At 45.7% G+C, this 27,277-nt stretch overlaps 2 protein-coding genes across 3 annotated transcripts in view; one reads left to right on the forward strand and one right to left on the reverse strand.

Annotated features, from left to right (window-relative positions):
* Positions 1 to 13,223, forward strand: part of MYO1C (myosin IC) — a 17,443-nt gene extending 4,220 nt beyond the window's left edge. The window contains exons 4-31 of the mRNA XM_009079301.1: positions 723 to 803; positions 978 to 1,157; positions 1,362 to 1,460; positions 1,682 to 1,795; positions 2,248 to 2,319; positions 2,578 to 2,701; positions 2,921 to 2,999; positions 3,743 to 3,848; positions 4,215 to 4,295; positions 4,790 to 4,881; positions 5,104 to 5,198; positions 5,414 to 5,460; positions 5,713 to 5,793; positions 5,968 to 6,073; positions 6,567 to 6,684; positions 6,890 to 7,003; positions 7,185 to 7,261; positions 7,423 to 7,491; positions 7,719 to 7,803; positions 8,004 to 8,163; positions 8,833 to 8,916; positions 10,438 to 10,531; positions 10,638 to 10,693; positions 11,172 to 11,307; positions 11,774 to 11,844; positions 12,246 to 12,343; positions 12,578 to 12,677; positions 13,197 to 13,223. Coding sequence (XP_009077549.1) covers positions 723 to 803; positions 978 to 1,157; positions 1,362 to 1,460; positions 1,682 to 1,795; positions 2,248 to 2,319; positions 2,578 to 2,701; positions 2,921 to 2,999; positions 3,743 to 3,848; positions 4,215 to 4,295; positions 4,790 to 4,881; positions 5,104 to 5,198; positions 5,414 to 5,460; positions 5,713 to 5,793; positions 5,968 to 6,073; positions 6,567 to 6,684; positions 6,890 to 7,003; positions 7,185 to 7,261; positions 7,423 to 7,491; positions 7,719 to 7,803; positions 8,004 to 8,163; positions 8,833 to 8,916; positions 10,438 to 10,531; positions 10,638 to 10,693; positions 11,172 to 11,307; positions 11,774 to 11,844; positions 12,246 to 12,343; positions 12,578 to 12,677; positions 13,197 to 13,223 — 2,646 coding nt within the window. The remainder of the gene's footprint in view (positions 1 to 722; positions 804 to 977; positions 1,158 to 1,361; positions 1,461 to 1,681; positions 1,796 to 2,247; positions 2,320 to 2,577; positions 2,702 to 2,920; positions 3,000 to 3,742; positions 3,849 to 4,214; positions 4,296 to 4,789; positions 4,882 to 5,103; positions 5,199 to 5,413; positions 5,461 to 5,712; positions 5,794 to 5,967; positions 6,074 to 6,566; positions 6,685 to 6,889; positions 7,004 to 7,184; positions 7,262 to 7,422; positions 7,492 to 7,718; positions 7,804 to 8,003; positions 8,164 to 8,832; positions 8,917 to 10,437; positions 10,532 to 10,637; positions 10,694 to 11,171; positions 11,308 to 11,773; positions 11,845 to 12,245; positions 12,344 to 12,577; positions 12,678 to 13,196) is intronic.
* Positions 13,224 to 15,202: 1,979 nt separating this feature from the next.
* Positions 15,203 to 26,555, reverse strand: YWHAE (tyrosine 3-monooxygenase/tryptophan 5-monooxygenase activation protein, epsilon). Of its 2 annotated transcripts, XM_009079303.1 has the most exons (6): positions 26,358 to 26,551; positions 21,039 to 21,145; positions 20,323 to 20,529; positions 19,439 to 19,575; positions 17,530 to 17,576; positions 15,203 to 16,123 (listed from the first exon to the last, which is right to left on the reverse strand). In XM_009079303.1, the coding sequence occupies exons 1-5, from the start codon at positions 26,541 to 26,543 to the stop codon at positions 17,569 to 17,571; spliced, it is 645 nt and encodes a 214-aa protein (XP_009077551.1). In that variant the 5' UTR covers positions 26,544 to 26,551; the 3' UTR covers positions 15,203 to 16,123; positions 17,530 to 17,568. The 2 variants fall into 2 exon arrangements, with proteins under 2 accessions (XP_009077551.1, XP_009077550.1); XM_009079302.1 differs by lacking the exon at positions 17,530 to 17,576 and having other exon boundaries at positions 26,358 to 26,555.
* Between the last annotated feature and the right edge of the window lie 722 nt (positions 26,556 to 27,277).

A 27,277-nucleotide genomic window follows, 5' to 3' on the forward strand; every position in this document is an offset into this window, starting at 1 on the left:
GCCTGCCTCTCTCTGCTGAGCTGCCTCTCTCTCTGAGCTGCCTCTCTCTCTGAGCTGCCTCTCTCTCTGAGCTGCCTCTCTCTCTGAGCTGCCTCTCTCTGCTGAGCTGCCTCTCTCTGAGCTCGCTTGGCCCTGTCCAGCCCTCCAGGAGCTGTTCTGGCGGGGCCGGGTGCGGGCAGAGAGGGGAGTTTGGCGTGGGAAGAGCTCTGGTTCCCCGCACGAGTCGGCAGCGCCAGGCAGGGGCACACGGCAGCGGTTTCTGGTGCTGTGGTGTCCTCTAGTGTCCGGCCCGGCTGTCTGTGCAGTGCCAGCTCCCTCCCGGACTGGTGTCCAGGGAAAGCTGCGCTCCCGGGAGCGGGGACAGCCCTGCCCGCGGGGACAGTGCTGCTGTCAGCGAGCTGCGGCTCTGGGCACATCGCTGCGCTGAGAGGGGAAGCTTTGGACAGACTGTCAGACATGACATATGTTGGCAGCAGTGGACTGGCATTAACATAAGCTTGTTGGGGAATAGAAGTGTTTTCAGAGGCTGTGCCATCTGCAGTGCTTGCACTGGGTGTAAAAATCAGCGTGAGGATTCAGGGAGCACTCAGTTTCCTTCTTGGTTTCCATTGCAGAAAGGAAAATCCTAGGCTGTAAATAAACAACTGGTAATGTCACCAGAGTGTTTATAAATAATCGTCCTTTGGTACTTATTTAGTTTTCTCTAATTGTTTTCATTTCAGGCCTTTGGAAATGCAAAAACCCTTCGGAATGACAACTCCAGTCGGTTTGGCAAATACATGGATGTGCAGTTTGATTACAGGGTAACTTGAAATGTGTTTTATACCTTAGAACCTGCCCCAGTCAGAGCAGCTCTCTGTTGCCTGTGTGTTCTTGTACTGGTTGTGATGATGGTGTGAGCAACCTGTGGGTGAGGGGATCAAATCCACCCTCAGTAAATTCTCATGAGCTATTTGAATGTATCTGATCTGATTTAGGGGGCTCCTGTCGGGGGCCACATCTTGAACTACCTCCTGGAGAAATCCCGAGTTGTGCATCAGAATCACGGCGAGAGGAACTTCCACATTTTCTACCAGCTGCTAGAGGGAGGGGAGGAGGACTTGCTGAGGAGGCTGGGCCTGGAGAAGAACCCACAGCAGTATCACTACTTGGTAAAGGTGAGCATTGCCTACAACTCCTACAGTATTGCTCTATTACAGGACCAGGATATTCTCAGCTGACTTTGTGGTTTCCTTCTCTCCCTTCAGAAATAACTCTGAGCTGATTGCTGTAAAAAGAAACACACAGCAGAAGTGCACTGAGCATGGATAATGTATCTATGCCAGTTATTTACCCCTTTATATCCAACTGTGTCTTTCTAGGGTCACTGTGCCAGGGTCAGCTCCATCAATGACAAAAATGAGTGGAAGATCATGCGCAGAGCCCTGTCCATTATAGGCTTCAATGACACTGAGGTGGAGGTGAGACACAGCTGATTTTCCTTCTCTGTAGGATTTCTCTGCTTTGATTTATGATTTCTGATTGAAATCAAATCCGAGCGAATCAATTCAGAGTGAATGTATTCTCTGCAGAAATCCTGAAAAAGATGCAAAATGTTCTTGTAAAATGTTAATTAGCCCAAACCCCTCACTGTGTGTTCATTTCATCCCCCTGATTTTTCTGCCTCTTGCTTCCTTCCCAGGATTTGATGAGCATTGTGGGCAGTGTTCTGCACCTGGGCAATGTGCAGTTTGCTGCTGATGAGCAAGGAAATGCTCAGGTCACTACAGAGAATCAGATTAAATACCTGGCTAGGGTGAGTATCACCAGGAAGGGTTAATTGTAGAGGTTTCCTTGTTCTAAAATAAGATTTAGAAGTTCTCATAAATTTTACTTTGATTTGACCTAAACAAAAGCCAAATATTAACATGAAAACTCTTCACTTGACAACCTCTATTGACCACCTGATCCACCACTGATCTGGGGCTTTCACCTTCAGGCAGTGAGAGAGGAATCGACCCTGGAGAAGAGTTTTAAAGAAAAAACCACTCTGTGGCTTTGCTTAGTCAGTTCTTTGTGGCAGAACCATCAACACAACTCATTTGTTAGGTCACATCACTGCCAGGAGGGAGAGGGTGTGAGTGGGAAGTGCAGGGTTGTTTCACTGCACTGGGACTTTGGGAATCAGCCTTTCTCACATCTTACACTGTTACTAAGAAATTGAATGTCCTGCTGTGTAAATTAATTTCCTGTCCCACTGCTTTGCAGCTCCTGGCAGTGGAGGGCTCAGTCCTGAGGGATGCACTGACACACAAGAAGATCATAGCAAAAGGAGAAGAGGTAAGAACATGGGACCTGGGAGGCACATGGAGTTCAATGAACACACCACCAGCTCCATACCAGAGCCAAACAATTCCCTCCTCCCTTGCCAGAGGAGGTTGTCAGCGCAGGAGTCCCACAACTCTCGGGTGGCTGTGGCTGGGAGGCAGGGACAGGAGCTGAGCCCGGACAGGATGCTGTTAAGTGGCTGTTTATTAATGGTGAACCAGGGAAACTCAATCCCTCACTGGAATGGCTTTTGTCTCCTCCTGCCTGCAGCTGGTCAGTCCCCTGAACCTGGAGCAGGCAGCCTACGCCAGGGACGCGCTCGCCAAGGCCATCTACGGCCGCACCTTCTCCTGGCTGGTCAACAAGGTGAACAAGTCTCTGGCTTACAAGGCAAGTGAACCTTTTGTCACTGATACCCAGCCAAGTGTCAAAGGGATTTTCAAATCTTCTGGCTGCAAAGCTGAGAAATGGCAAGTTCTGTGCTGTAAAGTGATTTCTCAAGTAGCTTGTTCTAAATTTATGGCTTAAATGCTGTATCTGAATGGGTGAGATCCAGTCGTGGGTTGCAGCTGTGAGTACATGTCCACATTTAATTTTGCCTTATTGCAGGAAGAAAAGTTTCCAGGCTGGAGAAGTACAACGGTTCTAGGATTGCTTGACATCTATGGATTTGAGGTTTTCCAGCACAACAGGTTTGTTTCAGTTGAGGTCTTTTGAGTTCAAGTAAACTCTGCATGACTTTATTCATTACAGTGTTTTGTCTCTGTTGTGAAATAAGACATTTGGTTCTCTTAGTAAGAGAAAGAGGTGATGTTTAAACTTCAGGAAATCAGTTGAATAAGTGATAATCCCAGGATTGAATAAGTGATATTCAATCCCAGTTGAATAAGTGATAATTCCAGGATTGAATAAATGATAAGTCAATCCCAGTTGAATAAGAGATAATCCCAGGATTTCTAACACTTGGAGCATCCAGCTAATAATTAACATTTATAGCTATTAAAGATCCTGGTGTTTTAAAGAGACTGTTGCTTTTTTGGGATGTACTGATGCCATAGCTTGAGCTCTTTGTCCAGCTCTCTGGCCCTGGGGTGGCTGTTGGGGCATCTTTCCACAGTTGTGACTAAACAAGGTGTGAGACTAACTCAGTTTGGACCCTCACTGGCAGGTAGCCATGAACTGAGGTGCTCAAATGGGCACTCTTACAGAGTTCTTCAGTTCCTCCATGTCAGCTGTTCCCTTCTTCTGGCACTCTTCCATGAGATTCACTAAATAATAAACTTCCTAAATTCATACAGCCAACAAATAAACATTTCGCAAAACCTCTTCTATTTCTCTTGATTCACAGAGAGATATTCATACTCCTCCCACTGTTTATAACTTCTTTGACTTGTGGTGCAGCCTTAGTGATTATTTTTCTGATTTTTGTTTGCAGCTTTGAGCAGTTTTGTATTAATTATTGTAATGAAAAATTGCAGCAGCTCTTCATCGAGCTCACACTAAAGTCAGAGCAAGAGGAATACGAGTCAGAAGGCATCGCGGTAAGAGCCAATGTCATCTCCTCTCTCCTTCCCAGCACTCCCAGCCCAGAGCACAGGCTGGAAAAGGAGCTGCTAGTAATAGTCTACAAACTAAAGAAATTAAAGAACTTTGCTTGTTCCTTTCTGTTTGAAACACTTTGGTAACTCTGTGTGATGCAGCTAGAAGTGAGTGTTGCCATCCCAGTCCTTTCCTCTGATTTAAAAATGCTCTTCAAAGGGAATGTTAGGAAAACAAATTGGATGAATGTTTCAAATCTGACAGAAAGATTATTTAACTCAGGTGCTGTCTGAAACATTCTGAAATTTTCATGTGTTTTTTCCAGTCCAGGATTGTTTTCACCCAAGTGTAATTTTTTGTCTTTGCAGTGGGAACCAGTTCAGTATTTCAATAACAAAATCATTTGTGATTTGGTGGAGGAGAAATTCAAAGGCATCATTTCCATCTTGGTGAGTTGAAGACATCTTTTTGAATTCAAAATTTGGAGCAATGTAGTGGAAAACAAGGGGGAGAACACATTATAAAACAAACAGTTTATGTTAGAGTGTTGAGCAGGTGGGAAGAGCAACAAAACTCTGAGTAGTGACAGCATTTAAAAGTCATTGTGTCACCTCCTTCAGCTCTGGGGAAAGCAACTCCCAATCCAGGCAGTCTGGAGAGAGGGAAGTGTCTTCCTGTTCAGCTAACAACGTTTGAGCTGACATTGGGCCAGGTGTCTCAGCTCTGGGGAAAGCTCTGGGGAATCCAGGCAGTCTGGAGAGAGGGAAGTGTCTTCCTGTTCAGCTAACAACGTTTGAGCTGACATTGGGCCAGGTGTGAGGTGTTGAGCTCAGAGCTTGGCTGCCTGTGGAAAGGCCAAAGGGCTGAACTGGGGCAGTGTTTCAGTGGGGCAGAGTCAGGACTGCCCAGTCAGAACTCAGTACTGGAGTGTGTGTGTTTGTAGGATGAAGAGTGCCTGAGGCCTGGGGATGCCACAGATACAACATTCTTGGAGAAGCTGGAGGAAACTGTGAAGAACCACCCTCATTTCCTCACGTGAGTGTGCCCACAGCTAGGCCAGTCACACTGCTCAGTCCCAGGTGTGTGACAGAGCTTCGATGACACCTTCACTTACTTGTGGGCTTGAAAATCACCAAGTCAGATCTCCATTCCCTGCCCCAGTTCTGTGTTCACATAGTCGCACTCAGGGATTGAATGCCATGTTATTTTTTGAAGTGAATTCCCCAGTGAACCAGAGGTTGGTGTCTCTCTCCCCAGGCACAAACTGGCTGACCAGAAGACTCGCAAGTCGCTGGGGCGAGAGGAGTTCAGGCTCTCACACTACGCTGGAGATGTCACCTACAGCGTCGCAGGTGAGTGTACAGCAGCTCTGCTGCCTCTCACTCTCCTCCATCCTCTGCCCTTTGAGTTAGGACAGCTTCACTATATGGGAAAGAAAAATCAGGGCATAGAATATGTCCACACATCGTGTGGTTAACCAGACTAGTTTCAACTCCCAAGTTCCTGCCTCGGTGTGCAGTTCTCCTGGGACAGCAGTAGCAGCCTGAGTGGTTTCTTTTTCTTCCAGGTTTTCTAGATAAAAACAATGACCTTCTCTTCCGGAACCTGAAGGAGGTGAGTGTGGGTAGAGGACGCTGCTAATACCCTGCAGGAGGAGTGGGGTTAGAATGGGCTGGTACCTGAGGGAGAGGATTCTTCCAGACTCTACCTGGGACTGTGTGTCCGTGGGGCTGTGGAGGTGCCCAATGTCAATTTTATTAAAAAGCAAACTAAACAAAAATCCCAAACAAACAGGTTTGTCCCGTGTTGATTTGCTACTTCTTTGAAGAATACTCTGTACTTATCTCTGAAAATGTCTCTCTGCAGACCATGTGCAACTCTGAGAATCCCATCATAAACCAGTGCTTTGACAGGACAGAGCTGACAGACAAAAAGAGACCTGAAACGGTAAGAGCACAAGAGCTGGAGGGAACTGTGGCTGTTTCCTCTTTCTTTAAAGACATGTCTTGTCCAACATGGTGATGTGAACTCAGGCCCCTCATTTTTAAATGTGGGAGACCAAGTGCTGCACACACCAGCTTGAAGTCATCACTTCATATGTAGTTTTTTCTTTTCCCCTAGGCAGCAACTCAGTTTAAAAACAGCCTCTCCAAACTCATGGAAATTCTGATGTCCAAAGAACCTTCCTACATTCGCTGCATGAAGCCTAATGATGCCAAACAGGCTGGTATGGCCCTGGGGGACTCTTTGTTTCTGTAACAGTAGATAGAGAGTGCTGGATCCAGTCAGTGAGGACAGAAAGGAGCACGAATTGAGTCCTGCAAGATTTGCTCACTTTGGGTCTGTGCAGGGAGGTGGTGGCAGCACCAGCAGCCAGGAATTGGAATGGGAGCACTGGTCTTGGGTGGAGGAGGGTCATGTTTAAAGTAAAGCATCATTAACCTACATAAATTCCTTTTAATGACTTTTATTCCCCTTCATTTCTTTCTCCTGTATGCATAGAACATCCTAAAGGAAAACCTGGGTTTGGAAACAAATATAAATGACTAAAAAGGGTTGGGAGGAAGGCAGGAGAGACAGAGTAATGTGGGACTTGCACTGCAAGGGTTGCTTAGAGGTTAAAGATAACAGTGTAAGGTAGAACATGAGCTGAGCATTCCCCTCCTCCAGGGGCAGGGACAGCCACACACTGAAAATGTGTCTCTTTTCATGCTCTCAAGATCGATTCGATGAAGTCCTGATCCGACACCAAGTGAAGTACCTGGGGCTGATGGAGAACCTCAGGGTGCGCAGGGCTGGGTTTGCCTATCGAAGGAAATACGAAGTTTTCCTGCAAAGGTAAAATGACCTTGGACTTACCTCTCTGCCCTCCCTCTCCCTGTCTTTATCCCACTGCTATTGAGGCTGGGGAGCTGTTTTGAGCAGCACAGAGGCAGCCCCACACCTCACACACCTATTTCCTGGAGGGGAGGAGAGGCACAGCCTCTCTCCCTTCTGGAACTGACCTTCCCTCCCTAAGATTCCCTCTGCTGCTGATTCACAGGTACAAGTCACTGTGCCCAGAAACGTGGCCCACGTGGGATGGACGGCCCCACGATGGGGTGGCTGTGCTGGTGAAGCATCTTGGCTACAAACCAGAAGAATACAAAATGGGACGGTTAGTTCCTCTGGGTTCTTCGTTTGAGGTTATGAATCATTGGATGTCCATGTTACTGCTTTCAGATAAGGCTTCTGTATCTGGTGGGGGAGGAAAAGATTAGAGAGCCCAAAGGAGATGCCAAGGGCAGGAAGCAAATGTCTCCAGCATGTTCAATGTAATTCTGTGTTTCTATTTCCAGGACAAAGATTTTTATCCGCTTTCCCAAGACTTTGTTTGCAACGGAAGATGCTCTGGAAGTGAGGAAGCAGAGCCTGGGTGAGACACACACTGCAGCAGCTTCATGGACAGTTGGCTGTGTGGTTCCTCATTATCTTTGCTATTTGTTCAGGAGGGATTTCTGTTTTAAAAGTTGAGCCTTTTTCTCCCAAGATATGCTTGGCCACAATTGCAAACTGCTGTTTGTCTTGCCATTCCAGCAACGAAAATGCAGGCCACGTGGAGAGGCTTCTACCGCAGGAAGAAATTCCTGCACATGAAACACTCAGGTAAGAGAGACACAGAGATGTTCCCCTGGTAGCCTCCAGGACTTTTTATTGCAGTTTATCCTTTCTATCATATTGTTCAAAGCTAAAATTAGAGTCTTTCCCTGTGCCACTCTGAAGCTGTGTGTTTCCAGCACGGGCTTTCCTGAGCACTCCTTGGTGCCAGTTTGCCTGGAGTCAGGATTGGTATGAAGGAACTCACTTGGTGTAAAATCTGTGGTGTTTTTTAGCTATAGCCATCCAGTCCTGGTGGAGAGGAACCCTGGGACGCCGAAAAGCTGCCAAGAAGAAGTGGGCAGTGGAGACCATCAGAAGGTATGTAAAGAATAGCTCAAGCCTTAAGACATCACTTACTGCTTAACAAGATGCTAAAAATGAACTTACTTGTCACTATAACATCAGAGTTTTTAAAAATAAATTACAACTGTTAAATAAAGCCCAGAAAATGGTTGGATTGGAAGAGACCTGTAAGTATCACTGGGGTTTGATCACTCTTGTAATTTTCTAATCCTCAGGTTCATCAAAGGTTTCATTTACCGGAACCATCCTCGCTGCCCCGAGAACGAGTATTTCCTCGACTACATTCGCTTCTCCTTCCTGATGAACCTCAAGCGCAACCTGCCAAAAAATGTCTTGGACAAATCGTGGCCAACTCCTCCCCCCTCACTCTGTGAGGTGAGTGTTCCAGGGAAGGGCTCATGGGCTGTGGGAGGGAAGGGCAGTGTGGACACCACAGGCCCCAGGGGACACTCCTGCTGTCACTGCACCAGGTTCATCACTGCTAGAGGAGTCAATCTGTCCATCAGCAATGGGTGTAACTACAGTGACATCATTAGGCCACAGCATTGCAGGTTCTCAGAGTGTGAAGCTGTTGCAACACCATTTTCTGCTGGTTATCAGCCATTTCTGAAATTCTGTTTTTCTCTGAACAAGTTCGGTTCCCTCTGGCTGCAGTTGCCTGTGAGGAACATATTGAACATCCATTGCCATTATTATTCTGTGTCTGGCTGAATTAGTTTGATCTAAACAAAATATTGCAGCAAATACCCAGTTAGCTTATCCAAAGCTCCTTGTTTGAGTGGATTACAGGTACAGCTGGAAGGAAGGAAGGGCAAAGCAGTGTAGAGTGGAGGACCCTGATGTTCATTCCCCATTCTAAAGCAGCTGGAGAATGTCACAGGGACAACTCTGAGCAAAGCAGAGAAGAAACCTCCTATTACTTAACTCTGAAAGCAGCTCTCAGTCATAAACATTTTAAACCAGAAATGCATCTGCTGTGCTCTGCAGTGTTTGGGCTGGGCAGTAGTTCTGAGCTGTTTCCATTGCTGTGTGGTTCTCCCTCAGGCGTCGCAGCTCCTGCGCCGGCTCTGCATGCAGAACATGGTCTGGACCTACTGCAAGAGAATCAGCCCCGAGTGGAAGCAGCAGGTATGAGGCACCTTCCGGTTACTTCACAAACCACTCTGACATTCAGAGAACTCAGCATCGTTGAGTGCAGGAGTGAAGGAAGGAGAGGAGCAGCAGGATGGGAGGGACGAGGGTGCTGCACAGCAGAGGGGAGTGGAGGGACTGACTCGCTGCTTTCTGGGCTGTTGGTTCCAGTGCCACAGGAACATTGTCATGGATTGTTTCTAGGTTAGAGACAAAACACTAAAAGACTGGAATGTGCATAGAAGAAACCCCATTCTATACATATCTCAATACTTACTATTTGTACAGTGTGGACAGTCAAGCCCCTACACAGTTTCTCTACTGAAAGGCTCTGTTATTCTGCCCATGGAAGATGAAAAGTATAAGAAGCTTCATTATTCTACTTGTACCATGTAAAGCAGAGAGTAAGAATTCTGCAGACAAACCCAGTCATTTTCCAAACAGAGAAATGGCATGAACAGTTTCAGCTAAAAAGAATGAAATTGATACTGAGATTTGATTCATCTTAGTCATGGAAAGGTAGGGGGAGGGAAATTTCATAGTAAAAACAGGCTCGGTGAAGAGACAGAGTAGGAAATTAAACAAGTTGGAGGTGACTGTAATAGCTGCCATAAAGGTTCTTCCTTGCACAGTGTGTCCCACTGCTGCTGCAGTGTATCAACACCTGCAGGGAGAGGCTGAGCCTGTGATTAGGGACACAGGATTAACAGCAGCTCAGCAGAACTCTCAGCTTTCCCCCAGCAAACCAGACTCACTAATCATCAGTGTCTTTTATCCCCATTTTTACCTGTAAGTCACCTCAGGTACTTTGTCCTGTGTGTCAGCACCACCACAGGGTTTCCTGTTCCCTCAGTCACTGCTTTTGTTCTTACTCAGAAGGAGTAACAGGTCACTCACTGTGTGGGGTGACTGGCCTGGAACTCTGCCACCTCTCAGGGACTAAAGGTTTATGGTGACTAATCATCCAAACAGGAACTCCCAGGGCCATACGGTGCCTAATGGAATTGTGCTGTTTGTCAGGATGAGGTGGGGAATACTGAGTAGATCAGAGGAGGTGTTATACAGTGCTGATAAGGTCATGACTTCTTCCTTAGTGCTTCAAGTCAAGATTCTGACTAACCTCAGGGGAGGGGAAGGAGAAACCTAGAACATGAAAAAAGTCCTTCTAGTAGAGCAGGAGACCAAACTGTTTAGCTTACAGAGGAAGAGGTTAAGAGAAACTCTGCAGTGGGGAAATTCTGAGACTTTTTAACACATTATCAAAATCCAGAGCCTCGATGCCATGTCCCCATAAATTCACACAGGAAATACAATACAGAACTATGAAAGAGAAAGAGGAAAAAGGCAAGGGAGGTTTGGAAGATTTTGTGTAATTCTGTGACTGCTGGTATGGTTCAGTAGCTCAAAACTAGATGATGCTAATGAAACTTAAAAGGGAACATCTCTTCTAGTACAAATGTATCTTTTTATTAAAGAGAAATTTTATACTAAACAAGAATTCATCTTTTGTCCTTGCAGTTGGAACAAAAAGTAATTGCTAGTGAGATTTTCAAGGGCAAAAAAGACAATTACCCTCAGAGCGTTCCCAGACTCTTCATCAACACTCGACTGGGTGAGTAGGTGTTGCCAAGTATAGCAGGAGGAGGGGGAGGGGATTCAGCTACTCTTTTCTTGCAAAAAGTGTCTTTCTGACCTCTACTTCTTTGGTTTTAATACAGGGAAGGAAGAGATAAATACTAAAGTCCTTCAGGCTTTAGAAAATGAAGCAATTAAGGTGAGATATGTATCCCAATACTTTTGTCAAGTTTCTAGAGTCACTCAGCAGAAGAGCAGATTGGCTTTCTGAAGAAAGTACAAAAAGAACTTGATATGGTGTTAAGCCTGTAGTACTTCAGAGGATAGTCTGTGGGAAGAGCTGATGGCTCAGAAAAGGGAGGTTTGGGCAATTTAACTGTGTCAGGTAAGAACTGAACGGGTTGCAGCTGGAGAGAGAAAGCTGCACAGACTGACCCTGACCCTGAGGTTTCCAAGCCCCCAGGCAGACACACCTGCAGCTCTCATAGTGTGTCCAGAACTCCTCTAGGGCAGCAGGGAAGTTCTGCCACAGACAGAATAGGACTCAAAAGAATTAGCACCTCCATTCCCAGTTTACCAAGCACTGGTCAGTGCCTCCGGAGAGCTCTCTGGGCTGGGGGAAGGGGAGCTGACAACTGAGCACAGTGTGGTTTCAGCCCTGCTAACTCCTGTTTCAGTATGCAGTTCCTGTGGTCAAGTACGACCGGAAGGGCTACAAGGCCAGAGCACGGCAGCTGCTGCTGACCCAGAGCGCAGCCATCATCGTGGAGGAGTCCAAGATCAAACAGAGAATCGACTATGTCAACCTGACAGGTAGGAAAGGGGACTGCTCACTCCCCTGCAGCCACTCTGCACCTTGCTCCAGTTTGTATTTGTCTTGGACAAGAACTCTTAATAGCATGAAATGAAGTTTTTCTAAAATTAAACTCCATAAAATGTCACAAAAATTACTCAATTCATCTCCCCTAAGCCTCCCCCTAAGTAATTTCCTAACTGCTCATCCTACTGCAGGGCAGTTGCACCATTATTGCACAGCAGCTGCCTGGGACACTGCTGCAGCTTTTGGCCCTCCAAACATCCAGCAGGGACTGGGATCCTTTTAGAGGGGAACTGGTCAGAGAGGGAAAACTGCTGAGTCTGCTGCAGTGTGGTCACTGTAGGTTTTGGCTGAAGCCTCTCACTTCAGTCCCTTTTCAGCCTCTCAGCTCTGGGGTCTCAGTGTGTCCTGGGGGGCTGTGACACCCCCAGGGTCCCAGCAAGGCTGTGCTCTCTCCTCCAGGCATCTCCGTCAGCAGCCTGAGCGACAACCTGTTCGTGCTGCACGTGCGCTGCGAGGACAACAAACAGAAGGTAGTGGGGCTCGTCCATCCTTCCTCCAGACACCTCTGAAACGAAGTGTTTAAAGGCAAAGAGCAGATCAGCTGGGAGGAGGGAGGGCACACAAGGTGACATGGATATAACAAAGTGCCAGCTCTAAGAAGCCTTTGACTTGTATTTACCTGTGCTCACAGATGGGCTCCACCTGGGCTTGTTCTCTGCCAGGCTTAGTGCTGTCCCTGTCCCCACACCTGGTGACTGAATAACCTGCCACAGTGTGACCCCCAACAGATCCCCACCAAGCCTGGTCTACCTTAGAAGGGTTTTTCCATGCTAACCTGTGGAGATAGTTCTGTCCCCATTAATTACAGCACAGTGATATATCTGATGTAGTAAAGCCACAATCATACACCACTGTCTGTCTGTCCTCCCAGGGAGATGTTGTCCTGCAGAGTGACCATGTGATCGAGACACTGACAAAAACAGCCATTCAGGCTGGCAAAGTCAACAATGTCAACATCAACCAGGGCAGGTGAGTGACACCAGGGCCCTCATGGGACCTGCCTTGGCTCTGCTTCAGCATTAAAGGGCTAGGGCTGCAGAAACATACCTGGACCACATCAAACATAGCAAACACACCTAACTGCAGCTCCAGAGCACATCTATTGCAGCTAAGCACCAACACAAAGCAGCCACTTACCCTGTGGCCACTAAGCTAGTGCAGAGGTCACACTCATGAGCTCTTCTTACCTCTTGCTCTTCACAGCATAAAATTCACAGTTGGGCAAGGGAAGGAAGGCATCATCGACTTCATCTCGGGCTCAGAACTGCTCATAGCCAAAGCCAAGAATGGGCATCTAACAGTGGTGAGTATGGACTGGGCTTCACACCCAGATTTTGGCAGCAAATCCTATCTGCACATGAGCCATGTGATGTTCTTGCCAACTGCCCTGCCCTGGTGTCCCAGCCTTTCCCCCAGCTGGAGCTGTGCTGCTGCAGCCCTGCCAGGCTCACCCACACTCAGCAAGTGCCTGTCCTAGCACTATTTATTTCCCCCCCAAGATTCAGACTTGAATGCTTTACTCTGCAAATCAGATTTCAGAATGACATTTAGTAACACAAAGCAAAAAAAAGAAAAATCCTCTTCCCTTCTCAACTTGTTTGGGGTCATTCTGCCAGTCACTCAGTCACACTGTCTATGCACTGTTAGGTTAAAGGGTATACAGAAATAAATCCAGAACAAATCCAAACTGCACTGACTCCCTTTCCAGCACTAGAGCTGAGAGCTCAGGTTAGCACCACAAGCTGCCCAGCCTCAGAATAGATGTTCAAGAGCTAAAACTGTTGCAGCATCTCTGAACACACTTTGTAACCTTCCCCTGCAGGTTGCTCCTCGGTTGAATTCCCGATGATGAAATGTGCCACCACACAGGACCTTTTCCTCCGTAGAGTTGGCCGAACATTTTCCCCGTAAACCTTCCCTTCCTCGCTTTGCTCTTTCTGTTTATTACCAAAGACCTGCACTTTCAGAATCACCAAATCCATCTTGCTTTCCTGTCTTACTCTCAAAGTCCCAAACGAAAGGCCTTGTCCTCTCTTCCTTACCCAGCGGCAAACGCGTGGGTCCAACGCAGCCGCAGCACCTTCAGCTGGGCCTGGAGGGAGAGGGAGCTCTGACTCTCTTGGAGTTTGAGCCCTGATGGAAACGACCAAAAGTTGTGCTTGTCATCACCAAAAAAAGCACAATCATCAGAGAAGAAATAACTCTGCTGCTTTCTCAGCCAAATCAATGAAATGCCAAACTTTGTATTGAGAATGTTTTATGAAGAATTTTGCTCGGAGATGTTTTACTGCTTTGTGTTCCAATCCAGTGAAGCCATATCGTGTAAAGAGTCCAACTGTAAATACTTTATAGCCCAGGATGAGATGCACTACAAGAGGGAGTTGATGTGGAAACTTCAGTGTTTTAGATTTGCAATTTTTTTGTTGGTTTTAGTTCATGCTTACAAGGTATTGACCTGAAAAACCCATCATATAACTTCTTCACTGATCTCGATCTAGAGACTTTTACCTTTTTTTGAAGTCAGCTGTCCCATTTCTTGCTCTCTATTTTTATACTATAGGAATTTTTCATATCCACACAAACAAGACGTAACACCTGCAGAGGTTAGCACTGCTTTGTGCTGTTCCAGGCTGGCAGTGCAGCCTGTAGTCCTTGGCCATGGGATGTGCATGAGCTTTCCTCCTGCCTTGTACCTGCCTGGGAGTCATCACTGCCCCTTCCCCACACAGCTCAGCAGGCTCAGAGCAGCACCTGCTGCAAAAATGGCTTTTCCTCTTGTTTCTAGCGATAACTGGAAGTTTGAGTTCCTACAGTATTTATATAAATGCCTCAGTGCTGCCTTACAAGGGAGAGGGCTGGACCAGCACTGCTGCTGCCCCACAGCTCTGGGCAGGGAGCAGCTGTGTCACTCCAGCCCTAGCCCACAGCCCCAGGGGACACAGTTTGAGTGCTGACAGGTCTCAGACTGCACCAGAGGTGAATCCTCAGCGCCTTCACCTGCCCACCCCAGCGGCTGCAGGTGGAACAGCTGCAGCCTGCACAGCACAGCTCCAGACCTCAGACAGTGCGTCCTGCACTCTACTTGCCTTACAAACCCTTCCTGTGCCACCTCTCCTGACGCCGTAGCACCAACAGCTACAGCAAGCCCTGAATGCAACCTCGCCAAAGCTGCTGCCTCACACCATCCATCGCCTCAGCCTCTGCTCCCAGGCCTGGAATGCCGGATCCGCTGCAGGCCGCGCCCACCACTGTGCTGCAGTGTGTATATACAGTGCTGGACATGCTGGGATAGAGTATATAACCTCTTCCAGAATACGCTGAATAAATTTTTACAAAAAAACCAACACCTTGTCTGTGCTGTACAAACTGTGTCCTCATCTTGCTGGAGTTTTTGAGGGAGGCTGTGTCCCAGTCCTGCTGCACCTCTGGCTCTCACGAGGTATTCCTGCTACTGCCCATTTCCAGGGGCAGATTATTCCTAGAGATTTCTAGGACGCTGGCTAAGCAGGGTGGGCATCCAGTCATTACCTGGATGAGGAGTGCTGTAGCAGCAGGTGAGAGGAAAGCACCAAGCAGCTCAGGCAGTTTGTGCATTCAGGCAGGGAAGGACTGCATCAAGGTGTGGAACTGCCTCTGCCTCCGTCGCTCTGCTCCCACACTGCTCCAGCAGCACAGCTCACGTGTCAGGCTGGGATCTGACCTCATATCTGAAGAATAAAGCTGTTCCTGCTCTCTCACTCTCCCCCTCCAACTGCTCCTATTACAAGCAACAAAGCAAAGTTATTCTTGCCAAAACCCCCTAAAATCTAAAAGAAAGGCATAGTAATATTTGGCCTTTTTAATTTAGGTTTGTTTTATTTAAGTTTAATGTTAATTCCATGCTGTGTTTCAGTAAGAACAATACAGATTCTGTATCTGTGGCTCCAGTCAGATATCCAGTAGTACAAATTAGCTTCAAGTTACACATACTGAACAAAAGAGGTTGAGCGAGCGCAGGGAGATGGGGAGAGGGGAGGGAGAAAGAAAAAAATATTGAACACGCATGCAGGCTTATCAATGCCACCTTCAATGCTAACCTGCTTGGAGGGAAAGTAAAGAACAGGCAAGAATGAGCAGCCACGGATTGTTGAACTGTTACCAGCACCATGATTTTTCAGCAACATTTCAGCAGTTTGGAAACTTTTGTTTTTATACAGTAAAACCACTACAATATATGTCCCAATGCAATCTGTAACTTCAAGCTAAACACCCAATTAAGTTTAAACATTGGTATAAAATTCAGTTTAAACAGTTATAAAAAAAAGAAAGATGCCACCACATGCACACTACCTGGCCAGGACAAATCCCTCCCTACGAGTCTAACGGCCTTCAGGTGTCACATCCAGGGCTGATGGCAATGTCACCACAGCTGGCAGAGACAATACAGTAATGCTGAAAGAGCCTTTACGCAGTCCTGTTAGTGTCTTAAAGAACCTACAAGCTGGCACCAGTAAAATCCACAGAAATTCACTCTTGCCTTTAAGAACTTTTAAACTGTGTAAAAAAAATAAAAATAAAGAAACCCAACAGGGCAGGAACCTAAATTCTGAGACCCAATGTAAAAGTCAGATTTGGTGGTTCTCAGAGTGACACTGAGGGTTTTTGTGGGGAAGGGGAAGGGTGGTCAGAGATGGGTTCTCTTGTTGGCCTTTGTGTCTCACTGGTTTTCATCTTCCACATCCTGCAGCGCTTCTTTATTCTGTTCTTCACCTATGAAGTGGGAGAAGGAAGGAAAACGTTAACATTTAAAAGTGAGACCTGCAGAAAGGCTTAACAAGCACCTAGAGATTAATAGTTCCATGCAAGTACACACACTCACTCCCACATTCAACACTGCCAGTTCCGAGTGAAGCGTTTCCATGGAAATTAAGCCTTGTAATCACCTCAACACCTCACCCAGAACTGTAGCACAGGCTATTAGAGCACAGACTCTGCCGAGGGACAAACACAAACCACCACTGCTGAGACCTCACACCACACAGGTGATCACTCCTGCTGAGCCAAGACACAAGTCATCAGAACAGCTTGGGATCAACATCCTTCCTTCAGGAAATACCTTCCCAAAACCTCAGCTCTACTCCAGAGAGATGTCCTTAGTAGGACATCTATTCACCAGCTACACCAGTTGAGACCAAAACAAGTTTTAGAAATGTAGCACTTTTTTCTGCCCAAGTCCACTCATGTCTCAACACCACCAAAGTACTTCAGGCAATTTTACACATTGACACTGATGGTTACTATTACCAAAGTATGAACAAACAATCTACTTCAACCTGACAAGAAACTCTAGGATTTTTAAAGAAAAAATGTTGTGGAAATTAATTTCCCTTGAAAACCAGCCAGTTGGGACCTATTCAGCCAGGCTGTGACATGCAGGGGAATGAGGTCTGTCCATAAAGACTGTCTGATGACCCTCCAGGGAGACACATGCAGCACCCTCTGCACAGCTTGGCCAAAATTCTGCTGCAAACGGGGCAAGTCTGAGGTACTTCAGCTGGTGCCAGAACACATGCACAGCTCAATTAATTGGTCAGAGCGACTGAAAAGCTGTTTTCTTTACCATTACCCTTAACCACATGACATGGTACTCTCTTAAGGGCAATAAACACAAACCACTAACTAAAAACTTAATTTGCAATAAGCTCTAATCAAATGAGACTAAGGGTTTCCAGCAGATAACCAGGATGTCTGCTCAGAGCATGTCCAGATTCAGGATTACCAGCAGGTACAGTACAAGGCAGAGTTTGTAACTCTGTAAACCCAATCAAATTATACACAGAATTACATAAAAGAGGAAAGCAGAGGCTCTGGCCCAGGAAGATGATTAAGAGAAGATCTGAGCATGCTCTAACCAACACACTTAAGCCAATACTCCTCCAACAGGCCACTGTGAAAGTACTTTTCATGCCCAAATATTCTTAATATCCATCCAGGTATGCAGCTCAATTCCCAGTTGCTCTGGATCTCAGTCAAGCACATCAGCCCTGGGCAGGGTGACAGGCACTGGCAGCCCTGGGCTGGAGGCACACAGACACAGTTTGTCAGCAGCGAGTGACAGACAGTTAGTGATCAGGGAAAACTGACACCGAGCTCATTAAGCCATGACAGAGACTTACAAAGTAGAGTTTATAGGAAATGAACAGTTGGACTTTCCTTTAGGAATCTATACAGCAGGAAAGAAGGGGAAAACAGGAATCATATGGAGACGACATTACAAGCATGGAATAAACTTAAGAGTTTGTCTGTGCCATGGTAAAAGCTACAGGAAATGGGATGGAAGTGCAGCAGCTGGATAATGCCTGGGATAAGAGTCATTCCCTATGGCCTGCACAGCTGAAATGGAAACAGGGAAAAGCCTGATGGAAAAGAACAAGCCCTTTTCAAGTCTCTTCACCCCCTGGGAAACTGGTAATTGTGCCACTACTAACTTCACTCCTCAAAGGCTCTGCCCACCTTGGGAATACAGAGTTCTGGAAGCAACAGCTGGAAATGCACTTGCTCAGCATGTTGGCATGAGGTAACTTAACTTTGCACCTGTGTCCAAACTTTCTGCATAAACACTATTTTTTGCAGACCTGAAGAATTTCACCATGATTTGAAGCAGTTCTGCTGTATTTTCACTTCTGTAATCATTATCCTTCTGGCACACATCATAACCAGGAACTGGGATAATGTGAAATCCTTCAGGAAGAACACAAGTGTCTATTTTCTATGCTATGGAGCTAATTATGAAACAAGAAATTTGAATCTAAATTATACAAAAAAAGAAATAAAGAGCCTCTGTAAATAATCTTGTGGAACTTCTAGGCCACAGGAGATCCATGGGACACATCAGCCAACCCAGGGGCAGATCCAGAGCTCCACTATCTCAGCAGGGATCCACAGCCTTGTTACTGCACTGAAACAGCCTTGTTACTTCCCATTTCCCACAGAGCACAAGGGGATTTGGCTCCATTAAAATATAAAAGCTCCTGTCTTAATTGTGGAAATTGAGAACAATTTTTTCCCCAACGCCTAACCATGGCAAGGAGGGCACCCAACACCTGCAGCTTTCAGAGCAGAGTCTGCACAGACCCATCCACACGTTAACCTTACATCCTTCAATGTGCACGAGCCTTAAGCACTGGGATGTGGAGCAATCCAGGAGCCAAGATCCTCCACACTTACAGTATTCCCAGTTCTGTCAGAAACCCACAGAGCAGAGCTAGAAGCTATTGAGTAACAAACACTCCGGAACAAACCACTGACCCTACATAAACATGGGCAGTCAGGAAGAGTTCAAGGCTTCTCCAACTGCTTTCAGAGGGACACTGCCCCAGTGAAGGTCCCACAGGAATGCTGGGTGCCTAGCACCATATGCTTCCAGTAACATCTTGCCAAACAATTTAAGACACTCATGTATTTATCTGAAATTCAGCAGTGATCAAAGTACTTCAAGCATCTCAAATAGCAAATTACATTTCCCCAGTCTTTTTTTTTTTCCATGGTAACAAAGTATTTTACGAAACCCTTTTTCCTCTTTTCTTTGTATTCAATTCTTCGTAAGAGGAGTAAAAGATATGAAAGTGCTGCAATGTGAGTGCTTAGTATGACAGCAGGAAATCATCCACTGAAATGCCAACAAATACTGAGTGACCTGGAAAAAAGGGGAACTAGATCATTGTCCTTTCTCCTGCCCCGGAAATTCATATCTCGTTGGAGTGACAACCAGAGATGAGCATGACAAGGAAGAAGAGAATTAAAATAACGTCACTGCTTTTACAATAATCACAGGTGCCAGGTGGGGAGGAAAAAACAACCTAGTGTTGCTAACTCCACACCTCCTTCCTTCAAGTGAGAGCTGAGAAGCTTCTCAAAGGAAGCCAATGTCACCCTACCACCTTATCCAGTGCTAAGAGGGCAGAAGTGCAGGAGGGTCAATTATTAGGGAAGACAGAAGTAAACCATCAAACCCCAGTACATTTCCATGCTCTGTCTCCTGGGCAGAGGTCAGGGCACACAGTGTTTCAGAGAGGAGTTACTCACCATCACCCTGCATGTCTGAAGTCCATAGTGTCAGGTTATCACGTAACAACTGCATGATAAGTGTAGAGTCCTTATAGCTTTCTTCACTCAGTGTATCCAGTTCTGCAATAGCATCATCGAAAGCTGCTTTTGCCAACCTAGAAGCACAGAACAAAAGCAGATCTAACTACTGTTCAACAGATTTCCACAAGTGAAACCTGCGCCTCAGCACACCTATGGTCTAGTCTGGCTGTGAGGCATCCACAGCTTCTCTCTTAAGTAACACCAAAACCTGTTAGTGTTTAGATGCTCACTCAAGTACCTCTAATATTCAAAACCACTCACTTTGTGCGTTTAAGAAACTTTGTACTCAAGAATATTGGTTTTATTAAACATTTCTACATTTTGCAGGACAACTGATCAAGGTCTGTTAAAATCTTGATCAAAGTGCATTACATAACCTGCAATAACAGAAGACAAACAATATTTGCTTCAGTCATCACTTTTGTGCTCATATGAGCTGATGTCCTATAGACAGATGAGCCACTGTCACTCTATACACAGAATTAGCTTCTACAACAGCCAACAGGAGCAAGTTAGATCACCTCACCCCTTGGCAGTTTCAGGGCATGCACAGAGTTAACCTGGCAAGCTGTGAGACTGCCATTAGCTGCTCAATCAAGGTCTACTCCCACATAAACACGTGGGTCTGGACACAAAACGAAGTGGCAGTTTAAAACCTTCCAGTGAATTGATGTCAATCAGAACAAGTCAAAAAGTAACAGCAGGAAGAAATCCAACCCCATGTTCCTGTTGAGGAAAAGCAGTTACCCAAGCAGCAACCACTTCTGGCTTGTTTGGTATTCCCATAACAAACATTCCCCCCCTTCCCAGTCCCCACTCACCTGCAGGCACGATCAGGAGAATTAAGAATTTCATAGTAGAATACAGAGAAGTTGAGCGCAAGTCCTAAGCGGATGGGATGTGTTGGTGGGAGTTCTGTCATTGCAATGTCACTAGCAGCTTTGTAAGCCACCAAGCTATTCTCTGCAGCTTCCTTCCTGTCATTTCCTGTGGCAAACTCAGCCAGATACCTATGGTAGTCCCCCTTCCTGAAAACAGAAGCAGTAGGAAGTCAGTAATCCTCATTTCCCCAGCAGCCACTAAATTAACAGCCTAGTTCTGAAATCGATGCTTATCTATTCACACTGATGAATTACTATCTAGCCAACACTGCATGAGGAGCTGAGTGAATTTTAAACCAGCCTCACAGGACAGTTGTCTGTCTACCTTATTTCCTTCTCTTTATGAGGAGTGTTCAGCTCATGCAAGAGAACACTGAAGCAGGGATGTGATTTCCACAAGATTAGCTCAATTAAAGGAAACTGCAGTTTACTTCTCATGGCCTTATTCCAAACATCATAATCTATCCAAAGCCACATGATGAGGGCACCAACACCTCCAAGGCAGTGGAAATGAGAGATTGGTTAGACAGGACTGAACTGCCTCTTTCTGGAACAGGGCACTGTGGCCAAGAGGGCAGAACACACACACAGCCACTCTAGTTCTGTCTCTACTCCAGGTGCACTAACAGGGCTTTGCCTCACAAGCACATACTTACATTTTGTAATAGAAAACCTTGGACTCGCCAGTGTTAGCTGCTGGAATGAGGTGTTTGTCCAGTACATCCAGAATGTCACAACAGATTAACTTCAGTTCAGTTTCAACCTAGGAATGAAGACAAAAACGTGACCCAAAATTAACAGAGGCTGCAAGGTTAGCAGGTGAGACTAAGAGCTACTTCAAAAATACCCAATATCCAACAGGTAACAGCATAAAATTCCAAAGGGGTAGGACAGAATAATAAATTCAGCTGCTCCACAGGTGCATTAAGCAGAACAGTTCAGCACAATGAGCTGGCACACACAAGAGGCAAGGACTGATGGTGGTGAAATGAGAACAATGGAATTGTACATTCCCTGGAAGACATCTTGCTAGACTGTTCCATTAAGTTTGTCTCAGGATGTAATTCCTTACTCTAAGGCTTGCACAACCCTTAATTCCTCACATTTTTGATCCTGCAAGGCTGCCTAGAAGTGGCAATAGCAGAGGGGACAATTTGAAGGCAATTAACACAAATCAGCTAATCTCCATTATGCCACAGAGATAAATGGCACCCTCAGAACGACTTTCTAGCAACTACTTGGAGGCAAAGCTCTTAACAGAAGAGCCTTCAAGACCAAAATCATGCAGTATCAGAAGAGAATGAAGATGTGCCAACAAACAAAAGGTCAGATCCAGGAGGAAAACAAACTCCAGAAGCAGGCACAAAGACAAAGCACAGCAACTGAGCGAAAAAGCAGAAACCATCAACACTAACAGTGAGATCTGTGGCCAAAAAAACAATATATAAAGCCTCATTTAAGAACAGATACTGCATTTAACTGCCAAAGCTGAAAATGGAGTCACGTTGCCTTTACTGTTTTACAGTTTTGACTATAAAGCAAAGTCTATGAGGTTAGGGGCTATGGGGTGAGGTTTCACCACAGAGAGTTTCACACCTGAGAGCAAAGAACCTAAGCACACCCAAAAAAAGCTAAAAACTGCCTTCTGACATCAACACTGCCAAAACCAGACTCGCTCTGAGCCTCCCACATCGCTCAGAGCAGGAGTGGCTGGTGAAGTGCAGTCACCTACTGCTGTTCTTTCAGGATTTCACAGTAACTTTCATAGCTACAGCTGAAGAAAACTCTGGCTCAAGCTAATTTCATATAGATTAAGAGATTTTCAAGCAGAGGCATCAATGTAAAGTGTCAAGAAACTACCAGAAACTGCATGTCTTGGCTCACAAGAGCAGCCCCACTCAGCCCACCATCCCCTTCCTATCCTCCCACCCATGCAGTTCGCTCCCTTCTTTCTTTAAGCATTTTCCTTGCCATGTAATATTTTTATCACCATACAGCTCCCAAACTCTCAGGGTTTGTAACCACGACAGCTATACTCAAGAGGTGTTAAAATTACAGATCCAAAATAAATGTTAAAGTGCATATACACACATACTGATTTGTACAGAATGACTTAACAATTGACAAAAGTTCCTTTAGAGAAATTAATTGACAGAACATTTCATGTACGAACAATGTCAGAGTGCCCTGACATTCAGAGGAAGAATCAGATGCTATACTTGAGAGTTATGTGACAAATGCTTAAGGAAGTTGCTGAAATATGGTCACTGGAGAAGAATCTACTTCATATATTCTTGGGCTACAAAAGCTATGAAACCTTTGGCCAGCAGTCAGTTCCTGCAAACTTCTTTCCTCTTGATCCTCTTTTTCAATGACTTCTTTTTGCAGAGAGATCTTCAGCAAAACTGCAAAGAATTAAATCAGTTTCTAATCCTCTTTAGTTAAATAACCATACATGTACAAACTTCTATTTCATCTCAGACAGACCTTTCTCAGCTTTGCTTAAAGGATCAGTCACACAAGTTATCAGAGATCAGCTGCTGTCCAGGGCAATGTCAAAGTCCTGACCAAGCTTAGTTTAAAAAGATTTAATACTAAAGTTGCTTAAGAACAAAACAAAAACCCCACAAGAAAATCCTAAAAGCTCCTGTACAGAAAGGATGTGTTCTAGAGAGTGGCTCAGTGAGCACAAGAGCACACACTAAGCCTGCAGAGTGTTCACAAAAGGCAGGTTTAGGGTCTATCACCATTCCAGCTCCAAGTATGACATCTGGTACAACAGACTGACCAGCAAGGACAGACTGCTCACCCCAAAGGGTGTGGAGAGGCCCTGTCAATCCACCCTGCCTGTCTTTAGTACAGTGGCTTCATCAGACTCCAGGCTGTGTTCTCAGCTCTGCAGACACAAATGCTTGTAAACCACTAAATAAGCTAAATAAGCAAACTTACAGAAACAACCAGGGACACAAGTGTGGCCTGTGCTGGTTCTTTAACCTATTTCAACATGTAGGCCCCCCCAGATAACTGTACCTCCCATCTGGAATGCAACAGGACACTACAACAGCAGGAAACAGTTGTTAAAGCCTCCTGTAACCTTCTTCTCTCCCACCCCTGCCCAAACCAGACAGACCAACCACACACACGTACACCAATTCATCGCTTAACCCTTCTAAGAAGGGATGGGGGAGAGAGCCTGGCAGCTGCCCCAAAATTCAACCCAGGTTGTAAGTCAGAGCACTAGAAACACATTCCCATATGCCACAAATCCAGAGCAGGAAGGGGAAGGTGAATACCTGTCCTATGCTATTAGGGAATGGATTAGGTTTGACTGCAAGGAAGTGAACTGCATTATGTGTAGCCACACACCACTTCATCCTCTCAAGGATGAAGTGCACAAGCCTCAGTGTGTTCTCATCACAGAGATCAGTCAGATGAGAAAGCCAAGGGCTCTCCTTTTGTGTATCCAAATGGCCACAGGACTAGAAGAGCAGCTGACTACAAAGGAATTAAGTGGCATTTTCCCCCATGGCTATGGATGTGTTTTGCTACATTTATCTGAAGTGGTTTGGGTAGAGACCCAGCCTGGAGTCTCTATCACCTCTCAGTGCTGCTTTGGACAAAACCAGCCTGGTCCCACCCTGACAGCTCCACCAGCCCTGCAGCTCTGCCACAAAGCACTCTGGCTGGTAGCTCAAACTCCCAACATTAAGAGCCATGTGCTAAATTATAATAACTACTCATTTAGACCTAAGCAGTCAAATAATTACTTTCACAAAACTACACCTTCCATGTCAGTTGGAACAGTACTTCTACAACTGAGCAAGGTCACACCTGGGTCTGGTGGGAGGTAACAGAAACGTGTTCTTTAGAGAGTTTGGTTCCCTCCAACTGCCCAGTGCTTTAAACTTGGCCTCTCAGCCCCCAGACACGTGTTTTCCGCTGTTGGCTTTTTGCTATCCTTCTTCAGAGCCTTTCAAATCTGGGAAGGCTCTCCCAACACTGAATTTACTCTGCAGAATGCTACAGTAGTATTTGTTGGGAAGGTAATCCTAATAACCAGAACTGGACCTCATCTCTTCAGAGAAGCACCAAACATGACAAGAGGGCAGCTGTGCTGCTGTTCCAGCAGTGACAGTGAACAGCACCATCCAAACCTTTGCAGTATGTTCTTCAGGCCCTTCCTGCTCCCATGCCATCTTGCCAAACCCATTCACACACTGCTCAGAGCAGATGCCAACCCATAGGAAGTCTCCCAGCACCTCCTAACAGGATCCGGGCTTTGGCTACAGACAAAACTCAGAAGCCTCTTGGAAAACTCCCTCTAGAGCTGAGTAGGCACATTGAGTCTTTCTCCAGTTGGAACTCCATGACAGTTCTCACTGCACTCCTCCACCTAAAGCAGCTGTGATAGCTGTTTCCTTTATGGATTTAACAGCTGAGACACTGTTGGCATGACACTCCATTTTGTGTGGCCTCTCTCTCTCTCTCTCCAGATACCTCAAGGACTATACACATGTATTCCTGCACCCCAGTCAGTTAAGCATGGCACATGGGCTCTTTACACACAGGGATGCAGAATAATGCTTTTTTTTTCCTACAGTCCTGTCAAAACCAAGAAAAAGGACTTTTCATCATTAAAGGATCTTTGGCAGAAAATAGGAACCACCCACAAAACCTTGTGCAAAACAACCTGGAAACACACAGTGTAAAACAAATGTAAACAATCACTGGATAGCTATTGTCTTATTTTATGTGTTCTGTCAGAAAGACTGTAGACACCCATCAAGAGAAGGTATTTGGGACTGTATGTAACTGGCAGAGTCTCATCCCAGCAGCATGCCAGCATAAAATTAGCAACTCAACTTTTAACAATTCCAGGGAGGAACAGAAACCCTGTGAGTCAACAGAAAGTAGTCCAGAGCCATTCCTGCGAGAAGATTTCCAAGCCAACATCACTTCCATTGGTGGTATATGAATCAGTGCCAGGTGATATAATAGACTCCACTGTTTCTCTGGAAGTGAAGATGTGAACCATGTGGAGGCACTTGTCCTCAAATAATGGAGATTAAGTCTCTGCAGAAATGTGTGGGATTTAAATAGTACTGGAGTATGTCTGCTCCATGCTGAACCACCGTTCAAGGAAGGGGGAAGGGGGGAACAACAACTCACTGTTCTAATAGCTGAAGGTTTCATTAGCCCTTACCAATGAAAGTCAAAACTTGCTCAGAGTTCTCCATTTTAGGTAAAGCTGCACACACTGACTAGTCAGCATGAAGTTATGTGGATCAATTTTTCCCTCTCTCAGGAGAGAAAAAACAAGGCTCTCAAGTTTATTACACAGGCAAGTCTCACAGCTGAGATGACCATGAGACCTCAGCATCCCCCATCCCCAGGAACAGGGAGTGATAAAAGACAAGGAAAAGGAGCCAGAAACAACACTGAAGGGCCTTCCCCACTGCCACTTCAACTAACTGTTCATATTTTGAACTCTGTAGGACAGAGAACTGCAATCACACAAAGAGTCACTGCATGATCCAAAGTAACTTTTATCACAACTGGAAACTTCACAGCCAAAGACCTCTTTGACAGGGTAAAAAACCCCAGAAGTTCCTTGAGCTAAGTCAGGTTGGAGGGGAAACAACAAGGCCTCCTGAGCATGTGCAGCCTCACACGTGAGTAACCAGGGAGGGAAAAGTGCCAGCACAGTTGAAATGCCTGGCAGGTCTGTGGATGCACTGAGGGAAAAGCCCTCTCTTCTCCAAGGCTACTGCCCTTGAGTGTTCACACAGAAACACCCAATCTCTCCCCTTCACCAGGCAGATAAGAACCACCTCCATTCAGCCGTTCGAGACTGTCACCTTATCACATGTCACCACACCACAGGCAATCTGGAATCCCAGGGCAGCTCATGCCAAAGGTACCAAAACTGGACTGGAACTAGAGGACATTATTCCGTAAGACCAACTCCATCTTACCATTTGCCGATATTCCCGAATCATTTTTAATTTGTCTTCTCCACCTTTATTTTCTTCTTTCTGTTCAATGCTGCTGATTATTCTCCAGGAAGCTCTTCTGGCTCCAATCACGTTTTTATATGCGACAGAAAGCAGGTTTCTTTCTTCCACTGTCAACTCCACATCCATTCCAGCCACTTTCTTCATTGATTCAACCATTTCTAGGAGGGAAAGGTCAGGGAATTACTCTCACAGGTAACACATCTTTCAAACCATTCAACAGAAGCTGTAGTTAATGACAGCTTATGGAACTAGGCTTCCTCCTCCTCTCATCCACAGTTGCTCCTCACTTTTACACTGGAGTGTTCCAAACAAATCCATCAGCACAAACACAAATGAAGTATCCGATGTTCACTGAAATGCATTTCACAAGGGTCCCAAAAATTCTTTAGTTTAGTTTTAGTTTTTATTAGTCTTCTGTTTTGTTTGGGTTTTATTTGTTTATCTGCTTTTTTAACAGATAGGGAAAAAAGGAATTGGCAGCAAGAACATTTTTGCACTGTGGATAATAGTTATCAGTACAATCCTACAGAAATGTGTGATCTTCGAAGTGCTTCAGAGGAGGCAGAGACCAGTGGGAAAAGCATGAGCACATGAACCTGGCTCCCAGCAGTGAGGATAAACTGCAGAACTACAGAATGCTCCACTATCTGTCAACTGGGATACAGAGCAATGTGGTAATTAACAAAAAAATACAATCCAGATTTGAACAGATGAAGAGAATTATGAGTATTGTATGAGGGAAACAAGTCAAAGCTGCAAGAGGAACCACCAGAAGAAAAATTAGGTGCTTGGAGAAGTAACAAAAGAGTCACCCTGAGGGAAACCAGAGCAACCACATCTCCCCGTGCCAAACAGCCATTTACACTGAAAAGTAACAT

The sequence above is a fragment of the Acanthisitta chloris genome, unplaced genomic scaffold, assembly GCF_000695815.1.
Source record: "Acanthisitta chloris isolate BGI_N310 unplaced genomic scaffold, ASM69581v1 scaffold12307, whole genome shotgun sequence".
NCBI classification, from domain to species: domain Eukaryota; kingdom Metazoa; phylum Chordata; class Aves; order Passeriformes; family Acanthisittidae; genus Acanthisitta; species Acanthisitta chloris.